This window comes from Theropithecus gelada, chromosome 2 (assembly GCF_003255815.1).
Source record: "Theropithecus gelada isolate Dixy chromosome 2, Tgel_1.0, whole genome shotgun sequence".
NCBI classification, from domain to species: Eukaryota; Metazoa; Chordata; class Mammalia; order Primates; family Cercopithecidae; genus Theropithecus; species Theropithecus gelada.
The window spans coordinates 98,448,893-98,475,351 of NC_037669.1; the positions used below are offsets into that span (position 1 = coordinate 98,448,893).

The following is a 26,459-nucleotide window of genomic DNA, read 5'->3' on the forward strand; positions in this document are numbered from 1 at the left end:
TGCTTTGGAAGCTTCCTCTCAGGGGTGTACTCCACCGTGTGAGGTTTGGGGTGTCCAGACCAGGAATATTTTTAAAAGTAGATTGTAGAATCCTTCTGAGAGTTCTTTTAAAAATTAAAAAAAAAAATACAACTTCACTGTAGAAACTTGGACAATAGGGAAAAATGAATAGAAGAAAAAAGGGCAATTGTCCTATCACCTAAAGATAATCATTGCTAAACCGGGCACAGTGGCTCACACCTGTAATCCCAGCACTGTGGGAGGCCAAGGCGGGTGCATCACTTGAGGTCAGGAGTTCATGACCAGCCTGACCAACGTGGTGAAACCGCATCTCTACTAAAAGTACAAAAATTGGCTGGGCATGGTGGTGTGTACCTGTAATCCCAGCTACTTGGGAGGCTGAGGCAGAGAATTGCTTGAACCCGGGAGGCAGAGGTTGCAGTGAGCCGAGATTGCACCACTGTACTCCAGCCTGGATGACAGAGTAAGACTCCTTCTCAAAAAAAAAAAAAAAAAGAAGATAATCATTGCTCATGTCTTGGTTTGTTTCCTTCTAGTTTCTGAGTTTGTTCTTTAATGGTTTAGTCGTGGTATAATTTTGTTTTTTGCCCTTCTCAATTAACATTATAACACTCATTCCTCTATGTAATAAAATTAAGTATACATTTTAATGTTGACAATATTTTGTCAGTTGATAATACAACTTAGTTAACTATTGTATTATTGAGTAGGTAGGTTATGTTTACTTAGGAGAAATTTTTTCCCTTTAAAATTATTTTTTCTTTCTTGGCTGTGAAAGTAGTGTGTATTAGTATAGCCAATAGAAAATCAGAGAAAAGTAGAATTAAAAAACACCAGCAGTTTCACTAATAACAGTAGCTATGTTGGTGAATATCTTCTGGTCATTTTTCTATAAATAATTCTTTTGCAAATTTATATTTACAGAGACATGCAAAAGAGTATTACACAAGTTTTAAAAAATTTATTTATTTATTTATTTAGAAATGGAGTCTTGCTCTGTCACCCAGGCTGGAGTGCAGTTGCACCATCTCAGCACACTGCAACTTCTGCCTTCTGAGTTCAAGCAATTTTCCTGCCTTAGTCTCCAAGTAGCTTGAATTTCAGGCTACTGAACGGCGTGTGCCGTCACGCCCAACTGATTTTTGTATTTTTAGTAGAGACGGGGTTTCACCATGTTGGTCAGGCTGCTCTTGAACTCCTGACTTCAAGTCATCTGCCCACTTCTGCCTCCCAAAGTGCCGGGATTGTTAGAGGTGTGAGTCACCGTGCATGGCCAAAAAAGTTTATTTTTAAGTTAGTGTCTTTCTGTGTGACTAGCCCTCATAACCATGATTTCTAATATCTGTATAGAATTCCACCAAATAAATGTCACCATTTTCTTATCCACTTACCAATTGTATATTTAGGTTTTTCTCAGTGGATGTAAGAGTTTTAGGTATTTCTTTTTAGAGTAAATGCTCTGTGTTTTTATAGGTCCGTCTCACCCATGAAATTAAACACAAGAATATTGTAACTTTTCATGAATGGTATGAAACCAGCAATCATCTCTGGCTAGTGGTGGAACTCTGCACAGGTAAGAAAGAGTATGTAAAAAGTGCTATGAATATAGTATTGAAAAAAAACATGCTGTAAGTTTTGTTACTTTTGATGTTATTTACTATGTTAACTTGAAAATCTATTGCTCTGTGGATATTAGGGAAGGGTGAAGAGCAAAGATGTTTGGGAAAAAGAATTATGTAAATTCAATTCTGGGTTGGGTTTACTTTGGTGTATTATTACATTACATATATAAAAATTTAGAAATGTTTTAAAGTGGTGATTAATTTATCAAAAATATTTTCCCAAGGAATAAAAACGAACATTTTAAGTTGACTAGCTATTAATTAGCTAATACATTTATAAAGTATCTTTTTGTTTTTGTGAAAAGCATACTGTACCTCCTAAAATTTTAAGCAATGTGAAAAAGTACAAAGATGAACCAACAAATAATTAGAGATAACAAATTATAGCCATTCCTTCATACAGCTTTCTAGGACTATATACAGGGAGAAAGGTGACTAAATACATATTATCTGGGCTTTTAGTTTCAAAATTTTAAGAGTTTAACAGGGAAAAAATGTAATAACCACTACTAAGTACTACTATTAACTACTATGAAGTACTACTGTTAGTGTACTTCTGTTTATACATTGAGTAACAATAAAGGATAATTGAATATTGATATAATTATTACTAGCTTTGTGAATCTAACTTATCATATTGACACAGAATTTACAAAACTTAAGTAATTTGGATTAATAACTTACTTGATTTTATTTTTCTGAATCAATAGGACAGAATTATGGTTGAATTACTTCCATAGATGTACACATTGACAAAGTTATCAAGAGATAGTCCTAGAATTAGTTTTTTGCTTCAGCTGACCAGATGTAGTATCCTAACTGTAAAACCTGCCTACGTCTGTAACGGCCCCTCACCCACCAAAACAAAATAAAACCCCAAATACCTCTTCCCTTCATCATAGTAATTCATACTCAACTTTCCAATGCCAGCAGAGACTTACGTTTTCTGAATTTGGCTGTTGTATTAATTTTTCATTTATGTAGGTATATAGTAGGTATGTATATTAATATTTATGGGGAACATGACATAGTTGGTACAGGCATGCAGTGTGTAATAAGCACATCAGGGTAAATGGGGTGTCCATTTCCTCAAGCATTTATCCTTTGTGTTACAATCCAATTATATTCTTGTAGTTATTTTAAAATGTACAGTTCTATTATTATTGACTTTAGCTACCTGTTGTATTATCAAGTACTAGTTCTTATTCATTCTTACTATTTATTTTCACCCATTAACCATCCCCACTCCCCACCACCTCCCCACTACTCTTCCCAACCTCTGGTAGCCATTCTTCTGTTCTCTATCTCCATGATTTCAATTGTTTTAATTTTCAGCTCCCACAAATGAGTGAGGACATGCAATGTTTGTCTTTCTGTGTCTGGCTTATTTTACTTAACATAATGACCTCCAGTTCCAACCATGTTGTTGCAGATGACAAAATCTCTCTTTTATGGCTGAATAGTACTCCCTTGTATATATGTACCATATTTTCTTTATCCATTCATCTGTTGATGGATTGGCTGTTGTAATCTTGACCCTTAAAAAAAAAAATTTGTTTCTGGCACTTAGATGGTAGAGGAGTAACTGGGACCTTGGAAGAATATAGTAATGGGATTCTCAATGTGCCTGACTTTGGCCTTTTATTTCATTAATGGCACATGCTAAGGGTTGTGATTATCTGTTAAGGAAAGGCATAGTCTTTTTTGCCATGCAGTACTTTTCAGAATGTGACTTGACAGCACAACAGTAAATGAGAGTATAATATGATTTAAGTGCACAGTTTTGGGGTATTTACCATTAGTATTTGCAGCTGTTAGGGTTATTATCCTTTCATCTTACCTGCTTGCCTCTCACCATTCATCCATAGGGAGCAGGCACTTTCCTGAATCTGTCTCTGGTGCTTGGGCATAGACTTCTGTTGCAGCGCTTGGGCCACTGTATTCACTCACATGTGTGTTCCTCGACCAGACTGTCAGGGTTTACTGTCTTGATCATTTTTCAGTGTTCGTATCTGTCAGCATGGAACCTCTTGGGTACTCTGTGATGGTAGGGGGTTAAAATGGGTGATTTTAATCAACTTCTTGCAGGTGGTTCCTTAAAAACAGTTATTGCTCAAGATGAAAACCTCCCAGAAGATGTTGTGAGAGAATTTGGGATTGACCTGGTTACTGGATTACATCATCTTCATAAACTTGGCATTCTCTTTTGTGACATTTCTCCTGGGAAGGTAATTCATGAAAGTTTTTTATTTTCTAACTGCTTCTGTCTCAATTTAGAGTGCTTTCTCAAAGATGTTTTTATTTTTAGATAACATTTTGGTATAGAACATCTTGAAATTTTAGTTAATCTTTTTTTAAAATAAAAGGACGCAGGGCACAGGTGGCTCATGCCTGTAATCCCAACACTTTGGGAGGCCGAAGCGGGCAGATCACTTGAGGTCAGAAGTTCGAGAACAGCCTGGCCAACATAGTGAAACCTCATCTCTTCTAAAAACACAAAAGGCTGGGCGCGGTGTCTCTTGCCTGTAATCCCAGCACGTTGGGAGGCTGAGGTGGGTGGATCACGAGGTCAAGAGATCGAGACCATCCTGGCCAAGATGGTGAAACCCCATCTCAACTAAAAAAAAAAAACAAAAAACAAAACAAAAATTAGCTGGGCGTGATGGCACACTCCTGTAGTCCCAACTATTTGAGAGGCTGAGGCAGGAGAATTGCTTGAACCCGGGAGGCGGAGGTTGCAGTGAGCCGAGATCGCACCACTGCACTCCAGCCTAGTGACAGAGCAAGACTCTGTCTTAAAAAAATAAAAAAAATAAAAAATAAAAACAAAAAATAGATGGGTATGGTGGTAGTCACCTGTAATTCCAGCTACTTGAGAGGCCAAGGCAGGGAGAATTGCTTGAACCCGGGAGGCGCAGGTTGCAGTGAGCTGAGGTCACACCACTGCATTCCAGCCTGGGATTCCAGCGAGATTCCGTTTCAGAAAAAAAAAAAAAAAAAAAAGAAATAATGAAAGGAAATATATGGTACTGTATTTTAGCTACCTGTATAAGTTGCTTTTTGAATGTGAAGTCTCCTTTTCAGAGCTCTTTGAGTAATCACTTAATTCTACTAACCTACATTGTAAATGTTGAACCCAATATGTCTGTAAGATAAGGCCCTCTTAGCTCTTAAGTCATCGTACACATTTATGAACCATTGTTTTAGTTGATAGTGGCATTCTTGGCTATATATGTATGATTCCTGATATTATGGATCAAATATTTTCTTTTTGGTAAAATTAATTATCCACAACTAAATGTCCAGTATAGTAGAGTCATGAAACCTACTTGGTTTCTGAGTTGCAATCAACACTAACACTTAGAAGCTGTGTGAACCCGGACACGTTACCCTGCTTCTCTTTGCCTCAGTTTCTTTGTCACATGGAGATAGATTTTTCAAGATATTTGTGAGGATTACCTATTATATTTAGGTTAAGTTTCTAGGATACTTTTTGGTAAGTAGTGTACTCATGGTGACGTCAATTATTGTCTTTATAAGTACATACCCTGAGGAATTGTACATATTACTGGTCTGAGTTTTTACTTTTTCTTTAATATATGCCAAGGAAATAAAAAGCTAACTATTTCATTTAAGAATTTTATTTTTACAGGCCATCTGTATGAGAAGATAATTAAACCTAGAAAAGAAAACTCCATAAAGTCCTGTATAATGAATAGTAGTTCTTGTTTGAAATATTCACATATGTGCCTCAAGTCTGCAGCTACTCAACTGTCATTGTAATGCTGAAAGCAGCTGTAGATTAATTTGTAAATACCTGGCTGTGGCTGCATTTCAATAACTTCATTTGTGGATATGAAAATTTGAATTTCATGTAATTCATTGTTACATGTCTAGAAATGTTATTTTGATTTTTTCCCTAACCATTTAGAAATACAAAAACCACATTTAAAATATTATTTTATTTTTATTTTTTTGAGACACAGTTTCACTCTGTTGTCCAGGCTGGAGTGCAGTGGTGTGATCTCAACTCACTGCAAACTCTGCATCCTGGGTTCAAGTGATTCTCCTGCCTCGGTCTCCCGAATAGCTGGGACGGCAGGTGTGTGGCAAATTTTTGTATTTTTAGTAGAGACAGGGTTTCACTGTGTTGGCCAGGCTGGTCTCAAACTCCTGACCTCAGGTGATCCTACTGCCTTGGCTTCCCAAAATGCTGGGATTACAGGTGTGAGCTACCATGCCTGGTCAAATCCCCATCCCGCCTTTTTTTACTTACTTTTTTTGGTGTGGCAGTTTTCAGATGGTTTTTTTTTTTTTTTAATCTGACACTCTTGGTTCATAGCTGTACAAGGCAGTGGCCAGGGTTTGTCCCAGAGACTGTAGTTTGCTGATATCTATACGGGAGTTGTTTAATGAGATTTATTATCAGCTGTTATGATCTGAAAAACTCAGGCTGCTTTGTAACCCAAACCTGTGTTCTAGAACAGGGGTTAGCAAAGGTTAGGCAGGATTCCTATTTTTGTAAGTACACTTTCACTGGAACACAGCCACGACCTTTGGTTTATGTAATGTCAGTGGCTACTGTTGTGCAACAACAGAATTGAAGTATGAGATTCCATTGAAATGAAATGACATTGAAGTATAAAAGACTGTATGGCTCATAAAGTCTAAAATATCTATTAGCTGGCTCTTTACCGACCACAGAAAAATTTGCTGATCCCTGCTAGTGTCCTCTGGACCAGCAGCATTAGGTTGACCTGGCACTTGGTAGAAATGGGCCCCATCCCAGACCTGTTGAAGCAGAAACTCTGGGGGTAGTGACTGGTAGTCTGTGCTTTAACAAGTCTTCCAGGGGATTCTGATGCTCACATAAGTTTAAAAGCCACTATTGTAGACCAGCAGACATCCTTAGTATGTATTTGTGACTAGAAGTTAAGAGTTAACTTCACATTGCCTTTATTTTAATTTTATATTTTTGAGACAGGGTCTCGCTGTCATGCAGAATGGAGTGCAGTGGCACAACCCTGGCTCACTGCAACCTCCGCCTCCCGGGTTGAAGTGATTCTCATGCCTCAGCCTCCTGAGTAGCTGGGATTATAGGCGCCCGCCACCATGCCCAGCTAATTTTTGTATTTTGAGTAGAGATGGGGTTTCACCATGTTGGCCAGGCTGGTCTTGAACTCGTGGCCCCAAGTGATCTGCCCGCCTCAGCCTTCCAAAGTGCTGGGATTACAGGTGTGAGCTACCGCCCTTGACCCTACATAGCCTTGAAAAACCACAAAGCCACCTGACCCATTGTACCTATCTAGAAATACTTTTAATAGAGGAAATGGTAAAAGTAACAGAACAGTAGTTCCTGGCATGTTTTCAGCAATCCATAGATTCTAATCACAAATTATATTAGCAGACTTGAGCATTTGTCACATGCCGGCGACTGTTACAAACCCTTTACTTGTATAACTTCGATTAATCCTTACAACAGTCTGAAGAGTTTGGTATTATTTTTCCCATTTTATAGGTGAAGAGATTGGGGATTAGAAAGGTTAAATATGTTCTTCAAGGTCAGACAGCAAGTAAATGGTGGACCTGGGTGTAAAATCCAGATCTTCAACTTTAATCTTAACTCTACATTATGCTTCCTCACTTGAATAAACAACACCTCAGGCAGCTGGGTTTTCAAATCCTGTTAGAGCTGACACTGAGGCTTGGCAAGTGCAGATTGTTTTATTTTCATCATTGTTTATCTTTCCCCAAACCTGAAGTTTTCCACTTTGGTTATATGATGAGTTCATTATATAGATCTGAGAATGAACAATTTGATTTTGTATTTGATTATTAAAAAGTTGGATTTATTTTTCTTTAGCTTTTTAAAAAAATTATAAGCATTTATTTTTCTGAGTTCTGATGGAGAAAGAATAGCAATGCTCAAAAGTTCTTTAGTGCAATTATAAGAGGTACTGATATATGTACAAATTAAGTTGATTTTTCTTCTGAAAACATTTATTTGATCTTCATAGATACTCTTGGAAGGGCCTGGCACACTGAAGTTTAGCAACTTTTGCTTGGCAAAAGTGGAAGGTGAAAATTTGGAAGAGTTCTTTGCTTTGGTGGCAGCAGAGGAAGGAGGAGGTGATAGCGGGGAAAATGTCCTGAAGAAAAGCATGAAAAGTAGAGTCAAAGGTATGTGGACCTGGAATACTTAAAGATCGTAACTCTAGTTGTGGACCATGCAAGTCCTGTATTTAGGAGACAATGTCAGTCTTTTGTTTTGCCACTCATATGACATATTGAAAATGGTAATGACCAGCAGACATAGTCTGGACATAGGAATGGCTTTATCCATGGCCTAAAGTATTCAATGTGGATCGACTCTGTAAGGCCTGGGGAACCTTAAAGCCTGCATTTCGTCCTCAGCTTTATGTTTTACTAAGCACTCATTAGCACATAGGAGGGGAATGGTGCCTGGAACATTAGTGGTTCAATAGAAATTAGTTGAGTGAATGATATTCTGTAGTTGAAACATATTTCTTTCTTTTTTTTTTTAAATTTAAGTTCTGGGATACATGTGCAGAATGTGCAGGTTTGTTACATAAGTATACACACGCCATGGTGGTTTGCTGCACCCATCAAGCCGTCATCTACATTAGGTGTTTCTCCTAATACTATCCCTCCTTTAGCCCCCCCACCCCCTGACAGGCCCCGGTGTGTGATGTTCCCCTCCCTGTGTCCATGTGTTCTCATTGTTCAACTCCCACTTACGAATGAGAGTGTTTGGTTTTCTGTTCTTGTGTTAGTTTGCTGAGAATGATGGTTTCCAGCTTCATCCATGTCCCTGCAAAGGACATGAACTCATCCTTTTTTATGGCTGCATAGTATTCCATGGTGTATATGTGCCACATTTTCTTTATCCAGTCTATCATTGATGGGCATTTGGGTTGGTTCCACGTCTTTGCTATTGTGAATAGTGCTGCAATAAACATACGTGTGCATGTGTCTTTATAGTAGAATGATGTATATTCCTTTGGGTGTATACCCAGTAATGGGATTGCTGGGTCAAATGGTATTTCTGGTTCTAGATCCCTGAGGAATTGTCCTCCACAATGGTTGAACCAATCTACATTCCCACCAACAGTCCAAAACCGTTCTATTTCTCTACAGCCTTGCCAGCATTTTTGTTTCTTGACTTTTTAATAATTGCCATTCTGACTGGTGTGAGATGGTATCTCATTGTGGTTTTGATTTGCATTTCTCTAATGATCAGTGATGTTGAGTTTTTTTTCATATGTTTGTTGGCTGCATAAATGTCTTCTTTAGAGAAGTGTCTGTTCATATCCTTTGCCCACTTTTTGATGGGGTTATTTGCTTTTTTGTAAATTTGTTTAAGTTTTTTGTATATTCTGGATATTAGATCTTTGTCAGATGGGTAGATTGCAGACATTTTCTACCATTCTGTAGGTTGCCTGTTCATTCTGATGCTAGTTTATTTTGCTGTGCAGAAGCTCTTTCGTTTAATTAGATCCCATTTGTCAATTTTGACTTTTGCTGCCATTACTTTTGGTGTTTTTGTCATGAAGTCTTTGCCCATGCCTGTATCCTGAATGGTATTGCCTAGGTTTTCTTCTAGAGTTTTTATGGTTTTAGGTCTTACATTTAAGTCTTTAATCCATCTTGAGTTAATTTTTGTATAAGGTAAAAGGAAGGGGTCCAGTTTCATTTTTCTGCATATGGCTAGCCAGTTTTCCCAACACTATTTATTAAATAGGGAATCCTTTCCCTGTTGATTGTTTTTGTCAGGTTTGTCAAAGATCAGATGGTTGTAGATATCTATTTTGAGGTCTCCGTTCTGTTCCATTGATCTGTTTTTGTATCAGTACCATGCTGTTTTGGTTACTGTGGCCTTGTAGTATAGTTTGAGGTTAGGTAGTGTGATGTCTCCAGTTTTGTTCTTTTTGCTTAGGATTTTCTTGGCTATGTGGACTCTTTTTTGTTTCCATATGAAATTTAAAGTAGTTTTTTCCAATTCTGTGAAGAAAGTCAATGGTAGCTTGGTGGGGATAGCTCTGAATCTATAAATTACTTTGGACAATATGGCCATTTTCATGATATTGATTCTTCCTATCCATGAGGATGGAATGTTTTTCCATTTGTTTGTGTCCTCTCTTATTTCCTTGAGCAGAGATTTGTAGTTCTCCTTGAAGAGGTCCTTCACATCCCTTGTAAGTTATATTCCAAGGTATTTTATTCTCTTTGTAGCAATTGTGAATGGGAGTTCACTCATAATTTGGCTCTCCATTTGTTTATTATTGGTGTATAGGAATGCTTGTGATTTTTGCACATTGATTTTGTATCCTGAGACTTTGCTGAAGTTGCTTATCAGCTTTAGGAGGTTTTGGGCTGAGACGATGGAATTTTCTAAATATACCATCATGTCATCTGCAAACAGAGACAATTTGACTTCCTCTCTACCTATTTGAATACCTTTATTTCTTTCTCTTGCCTGATTGCCCTGGCCAGAGCTTCAGATACTACATTGAATAGGAGTGGTGAGAGAGGGCATCCTTGTCTTGTGCCGGATTTCAAAGAGAATGCTTCCCGTTTTTGTCCATTCAGTATGATATTGGCTGTGGGTTTGTCATAAATAACTCTTATTATTTTGAGATACATTCCATCGATACCTAGTTTATTGAGAGTTTTTAGCATGAAGGGGTGTTGAATTTTGTCAAAGACCTTTTCTGCATCTATTGAGATAATCATGTGGTTTTTGTCATTGGTTTTGTTTATGTGATGGATTACGTTTATTGATTTGTGTATGTTGAACCAGCCCTGCATCCCAGGGATAAAGCTGACTTGATCATGATGGATAAGCTTTTTGATGTGCTGCTGGATTCGGTTTGCCAGTATTTTATTAAGGATTTTCACATTGATGTTTATCAGGGATATTGGCCAGAAATTTTTTGTTGTTGTTGTTGGTGTATCTCTGCCAGGCTTTGGTATCAGGATGATGCTGGCCTCATAAGATGAGTTAGGGAGGATTCCCTCTTTTTCTGTTGTTTGGAATAGTTTCAGAAGGAATGTTATCAGCCCTTCTTTGTACCTCCGGTAGGATTCGGCTGTGAATCCATCTGGTCCTGGACTTTTTTTGATTGGTAGGCTATTAATTACCGCCTCAATTTCAGAACTTGTTATTGGTCTATTCAATGATTCGACTTCTTCCTGGTTTAGATGTGGGAGCGTGTATATGTCCAGGAATTTATCCATTTCTTCTAGATTTTCTAGTTTATTGGTGTAGAGGTGTTCATAGTATTCTCTGATGGTAGTTTGTTTTTTTTTTTTTGGGAGGGGGGACGGAGTCTCGCTCTGTCACCCATACTGGAGTGCAGAGGCGCAATCTCGGCTCACTGCAAGCTCCGCCTCCTGGGTTCACGCCATTCTCCTGCCACAGCCTCCCGAGTAGCTGGGACTACTGGCGCCCGCCAGCACACCCGGCTAATTTTTTGTATTTTTAGTAGAGACGGGGTTTCACCGTGTTAGCCAGGGTGGTCTCGATCTCCTGACCTCGTGATCCTCCCGCCTCGGCCTCCCAAAGTGCTGGGATTACAGGCGTGAGCCACTGCGCCTGGCCACTCTGATGGTAGTTTGTATTTCTGTGGGATCAGTGGTAATATCTCCTTTATCATTTTTTATTGCATCTATTTGTTTCTTTTCTCTTTTCTTCTTTATTAGTTTTGCTAGCGATCTATTTTGTTGATCATTTAAAAAGAAAACAGCTCCTAGATTCATTGATTTTTTTTTTGAAGGGTTTTTTGTGTCTTTATCTCCTTCAGTTCTGCTCTGAAATTAGTTATTTCTTGTCTTCTGCTAGGTTTTGAATTTGTTTGTTCTTCTCCAGTTCTTTTAATTGTGATGTTAGGGTGTCAATTTTAGATCTTTCCTACTTTCTCTTGTGGGCATTTAGTGCAGTAAATTTTCCTCTAGACACAGCTTTAAATGTGTCCCAGAGATTCTGGTACATTGTGTCTTTGTTCTCATTGATTTCAAAGAAGTTCTTTATTTCTGCCTTCATTTCGTTATGTACCCAGTAGTCATTCAGGAGCAGGTTATTCAGTTTCCATGTAGTTGTGTGGTTTTAAGTGAGTCCCTTCATCCTGAGTTTTAATTTATTGCACTGTGGTCTGAGAGACTGTTTGTTATGATTTCCATTCTTTTGCATTTGCTGAGGAGTGTTTTACTTCCAATTATCTGGTTGATTTTAGAGTAAGTGTGATGTGGTGCTGAGAAGAATGTATATTCTGTTGATTTGGGGTGGAGAGTTCTATAGGTGTCTATTAGGTCCCCTTGGAGCTGAGTTCAAGTCCTGAATATCCTTGTAATTTTCTGTCTTGTTGATCTAATATTGACAATAGGGTGTTAAAGTCTCCCATTATTATTGTGTGGGAGTCTACGTCTCTTTGTAGGTCTCTAAGAACTTGCTTTATGAATCTGGATACTCCTGTATTGGGTGCATATATATTTAGGAGAGTCAGCTCTTCTTGTTGCATTGATCCCTTTACAATTATGTAATGGCCCTCTTTGTCTCTTTTGATCTTTGTTGGTTTAAAGTCTGTTTTATCAGAGACCAGGATTGCAACCCCTGCTTTTTTTTTTTCGCTTTCCATTTGCATGGTAAATATTCCTCCATCCCTTTATTTTGAGCTTATGTGTGTCTCTGCATGTGAGATGGATCTTCTGAATATAGCACACTGATAGGTCTTGACTCTTTATTCAATTTGTAAGTCTGTGTCTTTTTAATTGGGGCATTTAGCTTGTTTACATTTAAGGTTAATATTGTTATATGTGAATTTGATCTTGTCATTATGATGCTAGCTGGTTATTTTGCCCGTTAGTTGGTGCAGTTTATTAATAGGGTCGATGGTCTTTACAATTTGGTATGTTTTTGCAGTGGCTGGTACCAGTTTTTCCTTTCTATGTTTAGTTCTTCCTTCAGGAGCTCTTGTAAGGCAGGCCTGGTTGTGAGAAGATCTCTCAGCATTTATTTGTCTGTAAAGGATTTTATTTCTCCTTTGCTTGTGAAGCTTAGTTTGGCTGGATATGAAATTCTGGGTTGAAAATTCTTTTCTTTAAGAATGTTGAATATTTGCCCTCACTCTCTTCTGGCTTGTGGGGTTTCTTCTGAGAAATCCGCTGTTAGTCTGATGAGCTTCCCATCATGGGTAACCCAATGTTTCTCTCTGGCTGCTCTTAACATTTTTTCCATCTTTTTTTTTTTCTTTGAGACAGAGTCTCGCTCTGTCGCCCAGGCTGGAGTGCAGTGGCACGATCTTGGCTCACGGTAACCTTCGCCTCCTGGGTTCACGCCATTCTCCTGCCTTAGCCTCCAGAGTAGCTGGGACTACAGGCACCTGCCACCATGCCCGGCTAATTTTTTGTATTTTTAGTAGAGATGGGGTTTCACCGTGTTAGCCAGGATGGTCTTGATCTCCTAACCTTGTGATCCACCTGCCTTGGCCTCCCAAAGTGCTGGGACTACAGGCGTGAGCCACCGCGCCCGGCCTTTTCCATCATTTTAACCTTGGTGAATCTGACAATTATGTGTCTTGGGGTTGCTCTTCTTGAGGAGTATATTTGTAGTGTTCTCTGTATTTCCTGAATTTGAGTGTTTGCCTGTCTTACTAGGTTGGGGAAGTTCTCCTGGATAGTATCTCCTGTGTTTTCCAACTTGGTTCCATTCTCTCCGTCACTTTCAGGTACATCAATCAAACGTAGATTTGGTCTTTCACATAGTGCCATATTTCTTGGATGCTTTGTTCCTTTTCACTCTTTTTTCTCTAACCTTGTCTTTTCACTTTATTTCATTAAGTTGATCTTCAATTTCTGATATCCTTTCTTCCACTTGATCGATTCGGCTATTGATACTTGTGTGTGCTTCACGAAGTTCTTGTACTGTGTTTTTCAGCTCCATCAGGTCATTTATGTTCTTCTCTAAACTGGTTATTTTAGTTAGCAATTCCTCTAACCTTTTTTCAAGGTTCTTATCTTCCTTGCATTAGGTTAGAACATGCTCCTTTAGCTTGGAGGAGTTTGTTATTACCCACCTTCTGTAGCCTACTTCTGTCCATTTGTCAAACTCATTCTCTATCCAGTTTTGTTCCCTTGCTGGTGAGGAGTTGTGATCCTTTGGAGGAGAAGAGGCGTTCTGGTTTTTGGAATTTTCAGCCTTTTTGCCCTGGTTTCTCTCCATCTTTATCTATCTACCTTTTATCTACCTTTGGTGTTTGATGTTGGTGACTTTTGGATGGGGTCTCTGAGTGGACATCCTTTTTGTTGATATTGATGCTATTCCTTTCTGTTTGTTAGTTTTCCTTCTAACTGTCAGGCCCCTCTGCTTCAGGTCTGCTGGAGTTTGCTGGAGGTCCACTCCAGACCCTGTTTGCCTGGGTATCACCAGCAGAGGCTGCAGAACAGCAAAGATTGCTGCCTGTTCCTTCCTCTGGGAGCTTCGTCCCGGAGGGGCACCTGCCAGATGCTAGCTGGAGCTCTCCTGTATGAGGTGTCTGCGGGCCCCTACTGGGAAGTATCTCCCAATTAGGAGACACAAGGGTCAGGGACCCACTTGAGGAGGCAGTCTGACCTTTAGCAGAGCTTGAACGCTGTGCTGGGAGATCCGCTGCTTTCTTCAGAGCCATTAGACAGGGGCGTTTAAGTCTACTGAGCCTGCTCCCACAACCTCCCCTTGCCCCAGGTGCTCTGTCCCAGGGAGATGGGAGTTTTATGTATATGCATCTGATTGGGGCTGCTGCAGATGCACTGCCCAAAGAGGAGGAATCTAGAGAGGCAGTCCGGCCACAGCGGACTCCGCCTAGTTCGAACTTCCATGTGGCTTTGTTTACACTGTGAGGGTAAAACTGCCTACTTAAGCCTCAGCAATGTGGATGCCCTTCCCTGCACCAAGCTCGAGCATCGCAGCTCGACTTCAGACTGCTGCGCTGGCAGTGAGAATTTCAAGCCAGTGGATCTTAGCTTGTTGGGCTCTGTGGGGGTGGGACCTGCTGAGCCAGACCACGTGACTCCCTGGCTTCAGCCCCCTTTTCAGAGGAGTGATTGGTCCTGTGTCTCTCTGGCCTTCCAGGTATCACTGGGGTATGAAAAAAAAAAACTCCTGCACCTAGTCGGTGTCTGCCCAAATGGCCACCCAGTTTTGTGCTTGAAACCCAGGGCCCTGGTGGCATAGGCACCAGAGGGAATCTCCTGGTCTGTGGGTTGGGAAGACCATTGGAAAAGTACAGTATGTGGGCCGGAGTGCACTGTTCGTCACGGCACAATCCCTCATAGCTTCCCTTGGCTAGAAGAGGGAGTTCCCTGACCCCTAGCGCTTCCCGGGTGAGGCGACGCCCCACCCTGCTTCGGCTTGCCCTCTGTGGGCTGCACCCACTGTCCAACCAGTCCTAATGAGATGAACTGGGTACCTCAGTTGGAAATGCATAAATCACCTGCCTTCTGCATTGATCTCACTGAGAGCTGCAGACTGGAGCTGTTCCTATTCAGCTATCTTGCCAGCATCCCTGAAGCAAATTTCTAGGGTGTATTCTTGGCATGTGAGATGGGGCTGGGGGTGTTAACATTGCTATACTTGAGGGAGGAGTCTGAAGTAATGTTTCTTATACCTTTTGGGGGAAGTGCTAAAGATCTTTCCTCCTCAGGTTCCGTGTTCAGGTACTTGAGACTTTGGGCCACTGAAGCTCTGTGATACTCATAGTGCTGTCAGCTGAGTTTGGTGGCAGTTGTAGGAAAGGGGACGATGCGAGAAGGTGGCAGACATCCTTGGACTTGGTAGTCATGTGACCCAGGGATGAGGGAAGAGGATGGGGAGCAGCAGGTTAATCATAGGCCCCGTAAATAGGACTAAAGGAAATTATACTTTCAGGGCCAGGCTTGCATGTGGTAAGATTTCGTGCCCAAGAAGAAGGCTTTTAATGTCCTCAAATTGCATTCCATAGAATTATCAGTATTCTATGAAAATGACTATTGTGGTCTATGTTAGTAGGATATGAAATTCTGAATTATTATGTATAATTTTATTATAGAAAACAAGGTCAATGGTATATTTTAGTATAAATGCATATTTAGTAAGGGGAAGAGAGCTGTGTTGTGGAGAAATAGGTCAGACGTTCTAGCAGTGATGCGTACTTCTGAACTTAATCTAAGAACAATTTCTATGATGGGGCAGGTTAGTCTGTTTGGCCAAGGGTAGAGGACACTTTCGTAACCAGCAGGGCAGAATCAGTCCTGACCTTTGGGGATCAGGTACTTTACAGGCAGTTAACCTTCACATCCCTGTGGCATTAAGATGAAAATAGAGTGTAAAACCACTTCTGTTTTTCTGGAGACTTGGAGAATTCACGGTCTAAGTGTGGCGGTGAACAAGGCACATGAAAAAATCACGCTACCTTTTGACATATTTGACTAGTTGGGCACTGTGATGGGGTTGGTGATTGGTCAGTGGTGGTGTACAGCCATGTTAACATTGATGTTGATGTTAGGGCAAACAGTTTGGTTAGGCTGCATAAAAGTAATATTGAAAAGAGCTTCTCATAAGGACATCTGGATTCTAGTTCTGTCTTTGCTTCTTTGTAACCTTCAGAGTAGTATCACATAGGTGCTAGGAGTTTTAATTTCCTGTGTAAAGATAGGGGTTGTCTGGATCATAGTTCCCAAATTCAGGGACAGAAAAGTTATATAAATCAATAATGTGGCCCAGTTTAAGAGGGATTGATGGGGGTTATGTCGAACTCGGCTCAATTTTGGCCCAGTCTTGTTGATTGATTGAGAGAAATTAGAAATCTGGGCTGATTTATGAAAACAGTTTCAAATTTAGAATCCCCTACCTACAGGTTAGGGTTCAAGTTCCACGATCTGGTCCAGGATTTCCTCTCTGTTCTTGTGGTGCCCACAAGATTGTGCTTCACTGTCCTTCAGTTGCAGGTACAACTGACCAAGGCCTCCAACTACTTGAAGAAATCCATCAGTGCTTTTGCTCTGAGGCCACAGTTCTCATGACTGTACCTAGCTAGTGACTAAGCTTGGAGGGGACACTAAGGCAGGCCTATTCCTGAGAGCACTCTAGTGGTCGACATTGGTTCAGGGATTCTTTTTGTTTGTTTATTTTGTTTGTTTTGAGATGGAGTCTTGATCTGTTGCCCAAGCTGGAGTGCAGTGGTGTGATGTCAGCTCACCGCAACCTCTGCCTCCGGATTCAAGCAATTCTCTGGCCTCAGCCTCCCAAGTAACTGGGATTACAGGCTGGAGTGCAATGGTGTGATCTTGGCTCAATGCAACCTCTGCCTCCCAGGTTCAAACAGTTTTCCTGCCTCAGCCTCCTGAGTAGCTGGGGTTACAGGCACCATGGCTGGCTAATTTTTTTGTATTTTTCATAGAGACGGGGTTTCACTATCTTGGCCAGGCTGGTCTCGAACTCCTGACCTTGGGTGATTCACCTGCCTCGGCCTCCCAAAGTGCTAGCATTACAAGGGTGAGCCACTGCAACCTCTGCCTCCTGGGTTCAAGTGATTCTCTTGCCTCAGCCTCCCAAGTAGCTGGGATTACAGGCATGTACCACAATGTCCAGCTAATTTTGTGTGTGTGTGTGGTTTTTTTTTTTTTGAGACGGAGTCTCGCTCTGTCGCCCAGGCTGGAGTGCATTGGCCGGATCTCAGCTCACTGCAAGCTCCGTCTCCCGGGTTTACGCCATTCTCCTGCCTCAGCCTCCTGAGTAGCTGGGACTACAGGCGCCCGCCACCTCTCCCGGCTAGTGTTTTTTTGTATTTTTTAGTAGAGACGGGGTTTCACTGTGTTAGCCAAGATGATCTCGATCTCCTGACCTCGTGATCCGCCCATCTCGGCCTCCCAAAGTGCTGGGATTACAGGCTTGAGCCACCATGCCTGGCCTAATTTTGTGTTTTTAGTAGAGACGGGGTTTCTCCTTGTTGGTCAGGCTGGTCTTGGACTCCCGACTTCAGGTGATCTGCCTGCCTCAGTCCCCGAAAATGCTGGGATTACAGGCATGAGCCACCACACCTGGACGGCTTCAGCTTTCTTGAGAAAGACTTCCTTCTTTGTCTGTCTGGATGGCAGGATTTTATCAGACTGAATACTTAAGTGTTTTCTTTTATAACTTTCATAATATTTTGTGCATAAACCATTTAACTTACCATGTAATAATATACTCTTTTGTGTATTTGTTTTCTATCCATTTGAGTGTGAACCCAGGGACTTTAATTCCGTTGTTCATTAGTGCATTGATTTGTTAATTCCACATTTATTTATTTATTTTTTGAGACGGAGTCTCGCTCTGTTGCCCAGGCTGGAGTGCAGTGGCGTGATCTCAGCTCACTGCAAGCTCCGCCTCCTGGTTTCACGCCATTCTCCTGCCTCAGCCTCCCGAGTAGCTGGGACAACAGGTGCCTGCCACCACACCTGGCTAATTTTTTGTATTTTTTTTTAGTAGAGATGGGATTTTACTGTGTTAGCCAAGACTCAATCTCCTGACCTCATGATCCGCCCACCTCGGCCTTCCAAAGTGCTGGGATTACAGGCGTGAGCCACTGCCCCCGGCCCTCATTTGTTTATTTTTTTGAGACAGAGTCTTGCTTTGTTACACAAGCTGGAGAGCAGTGGCATGATCTTGGCTCACTGCAACCTTTGCCTGCTAGGTTCAAGTGATTTTTGAATGGCCTCAGCCTCCCGTGTAGCTGGGATTACAGGTGCCCTCCACCACATCCAGCTAATTTTTGTAGTTTTAGTAGAGATGGGGTTTCACCAGGTTGGTCAGGCTGGTCTTGAACTTCTGGCCTCAAGTAATCTGCCTGCCTCAGCCTCCCAAAGTGCTGGGATTACAGGTGTGAGCCTGATCCACATTTATTTCTTAATTTGACTAGTTTACCCACATTCTAGGTACTGGAAATAAGGATGGGAAGACAAACATTCATATTCAACAAATATTAATGAAACATCTATTAAATGTTGGGCAGAGTGCAAGGGCATTCCATGGGTATTATTTGTGTTTCCTCAGCAGCTAGTGCAGGCAAATATACCTTCCATCGATGTGTGCGAAATGTGATAGCATAGCAAAAATGCTCCATGGGAGAACTTTATAGTCACGCATCAGGGCACACAAAGCTGCTGATCTGGCTGTGATGGGCTCTGGAGATAGGATTTGCTGGAAGGCTTACCTCAGTGGAATTTTGTTTCCAAATCAGTGGAGGTTACTTACTTCCTGGGGGAGAGATTCTCACTGGGAGGTGGGAGTTTGTTAGATGGAATGCACAGACTGTGCACCAGGGAGAGACAAGGACCCTGGGTCTTGGCGGGTGCTCTGCAACTGCCTAGCTGTGTGATTTACTGGAGGTTAAGTATCCCTCTAAAGCTTCCATTTCTCTTGTCAGTGAATAAGGGAACTTTCTGGCTCTAAAATATGAGATTTCTATGTAATATTAAACTTTGTATAAAGTGTATGTGGCACACATGAGTGCTTTTCACTAAATATTTCCTATTCTCCTGGATAGATGGTAGGATTGCATCCTCCCCCTGGTCAAAGCCAACTAAGTGTGAGCAGAAGTGATGTGAGTAACTTTGAGATGGGAATTTTAGGAGCCAGTGTTCAGTTAGCTATATTCTTTCTCCCTGCCTCCAATTGAGGAAGCATGAGTGGAGTTGGAACCTCTATCAGCCAGGGTCTTTGAGTGACTATGAGGATCAGAGCTTCTTGGTAGATTTGTTATGGACATATTTAGTGATAGATAAACCTTTGCTGTTAAGCCAGTGGGATGTTGGGGTTGTTACATTTAAGGTTTAACTTGAACTATTCTAATTGAAATTTAAAAGAAGAATGTAGCTGAATGTGCCATACCTCTCAGGTAGATTTTAAACACCTTTTTATATTCACACACATCCTTTGCAAAATGTAACCTTAAAATTAGAAAACACTTAAAAATGTGAAAGGCACATGAAGTTTTATTCATGCGTATGTTTTTCTCCTGCCCTTTTTCATCTCACCAGATCTTTCCTAGGTAGGTTCGCATTGGCAGCAATACAAATGCCTAACAGAGCTGTTCTCCATACTTTGCTTTTAGGATCTCCTATATATACAGCACCAGAAGTTGTGAGGGGTGCTGACTTTTCCATCTCCAGTGACCTCTGGTCTTTGGGCTGTCTGCTTTATGAAATGTTTTCAGGTAATTGTTTCCTGAATAGGTATAAAATCAGATATGACTAAAATAAAACCAGGTTAAGTCTGTAGTTTGCAGATGTTTTACTTACAAGATGTTAAAAAACTTGATTTTTAAAAATTTTGAGACAGTCTCACAGTGTCACCCAGTCTGGAGTGCAGTGACACGATCTCAGCTCACTGCAGCCTCTGCCTCTTGGGTTCAAGCCATTCTCGTGCCTCAGCTTCCTGAGTAGCTGGGCTTATAGGTGCCCACCACTATGCCAGGCAATGTTTTATATTTTTAGTAGAGACAGGATCTCACCATGTTGACCAGGTTGGTCTTGAATGCCTGACCTCAAGTGATCTGCCTACTTAGGCCTCCCAAAGCTCTGGGATTATAGGCATGAGCCACTATGCCTGGGCAAAAAACCTGTGACCTTATTAAATTTTTATATATACTGATTTTGGCTGAGTTGCTTGGTATCTAGGCATATGCAGATTCCTAGAAACTTCTTGACAAATAGGTAATTTTTCATGATAATCTGGAATGCTGAAATGTGCTTAACTCAAAAACTGTGATGATTAGAAATTTTTGTAAAGATGCCTTGCAACTGTGTATTATTCAGATGCGTTGAATGGCCTATACACCCATTGGTTCATAGTAGTGGTCCATATGTGTGTTTGTGTGTTTGTTAGGATGATAATACGTTTTGAATTAAGAGAAATATAAATTATATAGGCAGTGCCTGGTACGTACTAGGCATTAGCTATTCCTGTATATTTTTTCTAGAAGTTGTATAATCTTGAAATATCTGTAGTGGAGATGAGAATTATTGGTGATAGCAGACTTCTTTAATTTTTCAAGTTTTCATGTGATTTCAGGAAAACCTCCATTCTTCTCAGAAAGTATTTCAGAATTAACTGAAAAGATCTTATGTGAAGATCCTTTGCCACCTATTCCAAAAGGTAAGATTTCTTATGATAAAAATGGAATTAATTTACATTTTCCACTGATTAAAGGTGTACCTTTATCCAAAGCTTGCTTTTATTGATTCGTAACTCCCCAAAGTTACCTTTTATAAATGATCCCAAGTTGATATTTTTAGAAATGTTAGTATTTCCTTTGACATTTTTTAAAGATGCTGAAACAGAGAACAAAGTACTAATAGATTTCCCTCATTTAAAAACAAATTATTTTGTACATCTGTATCACAAAAAGTATGGCTTAAAGACTTAAGAAACTTAAACACTCATGTGACATTACTTTTTGTATGTATCATTTACTTTGTAGTCATATCCCATGTGGTTATTTCTATCTCCTGTTGGAACAAATCCGCCGTTTCCTTATCCTGATCAATCAGAATGCTACCCTTATGAGTTTTAAAAATCTTTATTTTATATATATATATATATTTATTTATTTTTGAGACAGAGTCTCACTCTGTTGACCAGGCTGGAATGCAGTGGCGTGATCTTGGCTCACTGCAACCTCTGCCTCCTGGGTTCAAGCCATTCTCCTGCCTCAGCCTTCCGAGTAGCTGGGATTACAGGTGCCCGCCACGGCACCCGGCTAATTTTTTGGTTTTGTTTTTTAGTAGAGACGGGGTTTCACCATCTTGGTCAGGCTGGTCTTGAACTCCCGACCTCATGATCCACCCACCTCAGCCTCCCAAAGTGCTGGGATTATAGGCATGAGCCACTGCACCCAGCCTAAAAATCTTTAAAATTAGATACAGTTGTAGTATTTTTAAAGTGTTGGAACTTTAATCATATAAATTGTGGTTAATGTAATGATCTATCAGCAATAATTTTTAAGGAAAGAAAAAAGAAGGCACAAATGCAGTAAAACATTTTGCTATACATTGTTAAAGTTTATCTTACGACACATAAATGGAAACAGGATTCTGCAAAAATTAGTGCTGTGTATATATGTATATATTTATTATTATTATTATTATTTTTTTTTTTTAAGAGACAGGGTTCTGCTGTGTCACTCAGGCTGGACTGCAGTGGTGCAGTCAGCCTCCCGAGTAGCTGGGACTGCAGGCGCACACCACTGGGAATGGCTAATTTTAAAATTTTTTTGTGGAGACAGGATCTTGCTATGTTGCCTAGCTTGTCTTGAACTCCTGGCCTTGATTGAGCCGCCTGCCTTGGCCTCCCAGAGTGCTGGGATTTCAAGTATGAGCCACAATGTGTGGCCATTACTACTACTTTTAACCATAGACTGATGACCTGGATATGGTATATAACTAATTTAAAAAGACAAAACATTATGAGATTAGTGGTATTGGACAGTGTCATAATATAATGCTTCTTATTTCTGTTAAAAATCTTAAAAGAAGGATTGCAAATATTCTAATCATAGTACTTTGTAATGCAAAGTTGTTCAAGTTAGGAATACGTCAAAGAATAAGGTATAATAGTTAATTAGGGCTGGACATGGTGGCACACACCTGTAATCCTAGCACTTTGGGAGGCCGAGGTGGGTGGATCGCCTGCGGTCACGAGTTCATGACCAGCCTGACTATCATGGTGAAACCCCGTCTCTACTAAATATAAAAAAATTAGCCAGGCATGGTGGCACATGCCTGTAATCCGAGCTACTTGGGAGGCTGAGACAGGAGAATCGCATGTACCTGGGAAGCAGAGGTTGCAGTGAACCGAGATCACACCATTGCACTCCAGCCTGGGCAACAAGAGTGAAACTCCTTCTCAAAAAAAAAAAAAAAAATTTGGAGCTGAGCTTAGTGGTTCATACTTGTAATCCCAGCACTTTAGGAGATCCAAGGCAGGTGGATCACTGGAGCCCAGGAGTTTGAGACTAACTTAGGCAGCATAGTGAGACCCCATCTCTACAAAAAATAAACAAAAGTTAGTCAGGCATGGTGGTGCATGCCTGTAGTCCCAGCTACTCTGGAGACTGGAGTGAGAGGATCACTTGAGCCTGAGAGGTAGAGGCTGGAGTGAACCATGATCGTGCCGCTGCACTCCAGCCTGGGTGACAGAGCGAGACTCTATCTCAAAAAACCCCCCCAACATAGTTGAAGACAAGTGTTTGAGTTTGTTAAGCTGGTGATTCTTATTGGGATTGTTCAGTGAAGAGAAGGCTTAGAGGTTTGTTAAGACTTAGTTTTTGCGATTTACATTTCCTTTTTGTGATCTAGGAAAATATGTTTTTAATCTTTGTGTTCTGTACCTCCCCATCCTGCCCCATTAAATGGAGGATATAATTGTTGTTAATGGATTTAGAGTTCTCTTAATAATAATTTATGTGTTTAAAATACTATTACTTTAAATGTTGATGTAAGAGATAAAAATAAAATTGATATGTATTTACTACTTACCATTTTTTTCTTGGAAATTAATTTGTTTATAGATTCTTCTCGTCCTAAAGCTTCTTCAGATTTTATTAATTTGCTTGATGGGTTACTTCAAAGAGATCCTCAAAAAAGGTTGGGACAGTATTTTGATTTTTTTTTCTTTTTCTTTTGAGTTCTGTAAATGGAGTAAGGGACAGTATTTTAATGGGAATAAATAGTGGAATATTTTCCCCCTTTTATGTACTTCTGAAATGGTGCTGTTCTTAATATACAAATTGTTATTCAAATTATTATTTTTTAAAGAAGTCTGACTTCGGATTAAAAGTGCTTCTCTCAGTTTGCAGGTGTTTTTAATCATGAGGAATTTTTGAAGTCAGTTTCTCTTTTCAAGTATTAAGTAGTTGACAAATTTTCTTATAATTCCCGAATCCAAGAAGTACCATTTCTTGTATTTTGTATTTCAGGCTAAAACTGTTTGACTATTGACCTAGGGATGATATTGTCAAGTTAAGGTGCTGTTAACTGAGTGATATTTAATGTGACCTGTTTTTATGACAAGCCTGTCATAATGGGGATATTAAGTGATAGGATAATAGGCACCTTGTGAATTTTCTGTCAGTGATGGCAGTGTTAGAAATCATTGTTGAGGCACAGGGTAGGGGAGGCTAGGAGGTGGACCAGAGTGGGAAAGAGGCCCAGGCAACTAATTTCTGGCCCTGGTTCTGTCACTAGATAACTGGGATGCAGGGATGGGAGGAGGGTTCAGTTTATAAAATGGAGAATAAATTTAGTGTAGCATATATAAGAGTCCACTCTTTTATTAAATATATTTTAAAAACTGCAGAAGGAAATGCTGATTTTTGTATAAGCTGTAGGACAAACATCCTTTACTTACATTAGAATGCTTTCAACATTAGTGTTATTTTGGTGGATAGTTTTTCAGACATCTTTTAATAGGATGTAACTATACCTAATTTACTTAAGAGAGTGTATCTACATATCCCTACATTTATAACCCTATGCTATATAATTTTCTTGCTTACATAGGACCACTCCATAACCTATTTTTTTCTCTCATGGTACATTATGCATATTTTTCCATTTCCATTTCTGAGTCTTGCTTTGTCACCCAGGCTGGAGTGCAGTGATGCAATCTTGGCTCACTGCATCCTCCACCTCCTGGGTTCAAGTGTTTCTCATGCCTCAGCCTCCTGAGTAACTGGGATTTCAGGTGCGTGCCACCATCCCCAGCTAATTTTTGTGTTTTTAGTCGAAATGGGGTTTCACCTTGTTGGCCATGCTGGTCTCGAACTCCTGACCTCAAGCAGTTCCACCTGCCTCGGCCTCCCAAAATGCTGGGATTACATGTGTGAGCCACGGTACCTGGCTGCTTGGTCATTTTAAATGGCTGTAGAATGTACATACAATTACCTATAAAAAAGTAAACGTTTAGAATGCCTCTTGATTTGTAATATTATATACATTGTTACAGTAAATATCCTTTTGTGACTTTTTAAAATGTTTTTGGGTTTACTTGGGTAATTATCTCTTTCATGTGAATGTCTTAAAGTGGAATGGCTTGCTAAAGGCTGAGAGCATTTAAACAGTTTGATACATTTCCTACATTCTAGGAACATGTGCTGATTTACACTCCCAGCAACAATATGTTAGAAAGCTCCTTCCCTCCCACTCATCTATAGTGTGCCTTGTTGATCTACATTTTTGTCAGTTTGATGGGTGAAAATAAATTTTACTTCGTTGGCTGTTTTTATTTCTCCTTTAGTGAACCATAAGAGCTTTTTGTGTAAAGGAATATTATATGTGGTTGTAAATTCTATTATTTGTGCTTTACTTTTGATTGGAGTAATTTTATTCAATACAGAAGTTTTGAGTGATTAGTCAACTATAAATTCTTTTCTTTTTTGTTTTAAAGTTTCAGTCAGGCTTAATTTTCCCACTCTGGTGAGTATGCCTACAGGTATACTGTATTAGTAGTGAAACTCAATCTTTTGAAAATGAGCCTGAGTTTTGAATACAGCCTAAAGTCATTTTAATGCAAGTGAACTAGCTAGGTAATATTATTTTGATTCCTAAACAAGGTGTGAATGTATATGATTATGAAGCTGATATTCTTCCCCTGCCCCGGCACCCCCTCCTGAGACGGGGTCTCACTCTGTCACCCAGGCTGAAGTGCAGTGGTGTGATCTTGGCTCGCTGCAACCTCTGCTTCCCAGTCTCAAGAGATTCTTCCACCTCGGCCTCCCAAGTATCTGGGATTATAGGTGTGGGCCAGCACACCCAACTAATTTTGTATTTTTTGTAGAGATGGGGTTTTGCCACATTGTCCAGGCTGATCTTGAAATCCTGGACTCAAGCAATCTGCCCACCTTGGCCTCCCAAAGTGCTGGGATTACAGGTGTGAACCACCGCGCCTGGGCTAATGTTCTTATTTATTCCTGAATGAAGTTCTAACAGAATAGTTCCAAAACTTAAATGTGTCAGTCAGGGTAAGTAAAATAATCTTGCCTCTGTTGTGAAATAAAGGATGACAGGATTATAGATATCTGATATATTTACTTTAGAATTTCAAATTATTTATCAATTCCCTTTTTCCCATGCTGGTTGAAGAACCCAGACTCTATGGAATTTGAACCCTGAGACTTCTAATCCTTACTTATCAGACTGTTTCATTCTGTACCATTTAAGGCTTCTGAATTGTTTCTTTTTATCTTGCTGTCTAAAAGAGGTTAATTGCATACAAAAATGAAATAATAAAATATAAAATGATTTCAAAGGTACATATGTACCTTTAGGAGATACAAATTGCAAACTCTGATATGTGTAATTGGGACATGTCTTGGGAGTTTTTCATGGTAAATCATGTTAAAGTAGAGTTTTAACATTTATGTTTTTTAAAGATTAACTTGGACAAGGCTACTGCAGCATTCATTTTGGAAGAAAGCTTTCGCTGGAGCAGATCAGGAATCAAGCATGGAAGATCTCAGTCTCAGGTAGTATACACTTACCTTCGTGTATAAGACATAGTTACTGGACACTTAAGCCCATTACTATCCTAATTATACAACATCAATGACCTGAATTTCTCTGCTTTTGTAGTAGGAGAAAATCCAGCATTTGTTTAATTAAGGGTTGCTTAAGGAGTTTACTCGTGATATTTTTGTGTTCTTAATTTTGCATATTTTCTGTTGTTATTCTTTAGTCATTGATATAATATGATAATCATTAGTTCTGTTACCAAATACATCTGGCTTCCCACCTCCCAAGTATATG

The 26,459-nt window shown here is 40.0% G+C and overlaps 1 protein-coding gene across 4 annotated transcripts in view; it reads left to right on the forward strand.

The window, feature by feature from the left end:
* ULK4 (unc-51 like kinase 4) overlaps positions 1–26,459 on the forward strand; it is a 696,865-nt gene that overhangs the window by 35,477 nt on the left and 634,929 nt on the right. For 3 of the 4 annotated variants that reach the window (XM_025376619.1, XM_025376621.1, XM_025376620.1), the window contains 7 exons: positions 1,495–1,594; positions 3,732–3,871; positions 7,661–7,823; positions 19,769–19,870; positions 20,728–20,811; positions 23,225–23,300; positions 26,087–26,179. In XM_025376619.1, the coding sequence (XP_025232404.1) occupies positions 1,495–1,594; positions 3,732–3,871; positions 7,661–7,823; positions 19,769–19,870; positions 20,728–20,811; positions 23,225–23,300; positions 26,087–26,179 (758 nt within the window). The remainder of the gene's footprint in view (positions 1–1,494; positions 1,595–3,731; positions 3,872–7,660; positions 7,824–19,768; positions 19,871–20,727; positions 20,812–23,224; positions 23,301–26,086; positions 26,180–26,459) is intronic. The other variant, XM_025376622.1, reaches the window with a different exon arrangement.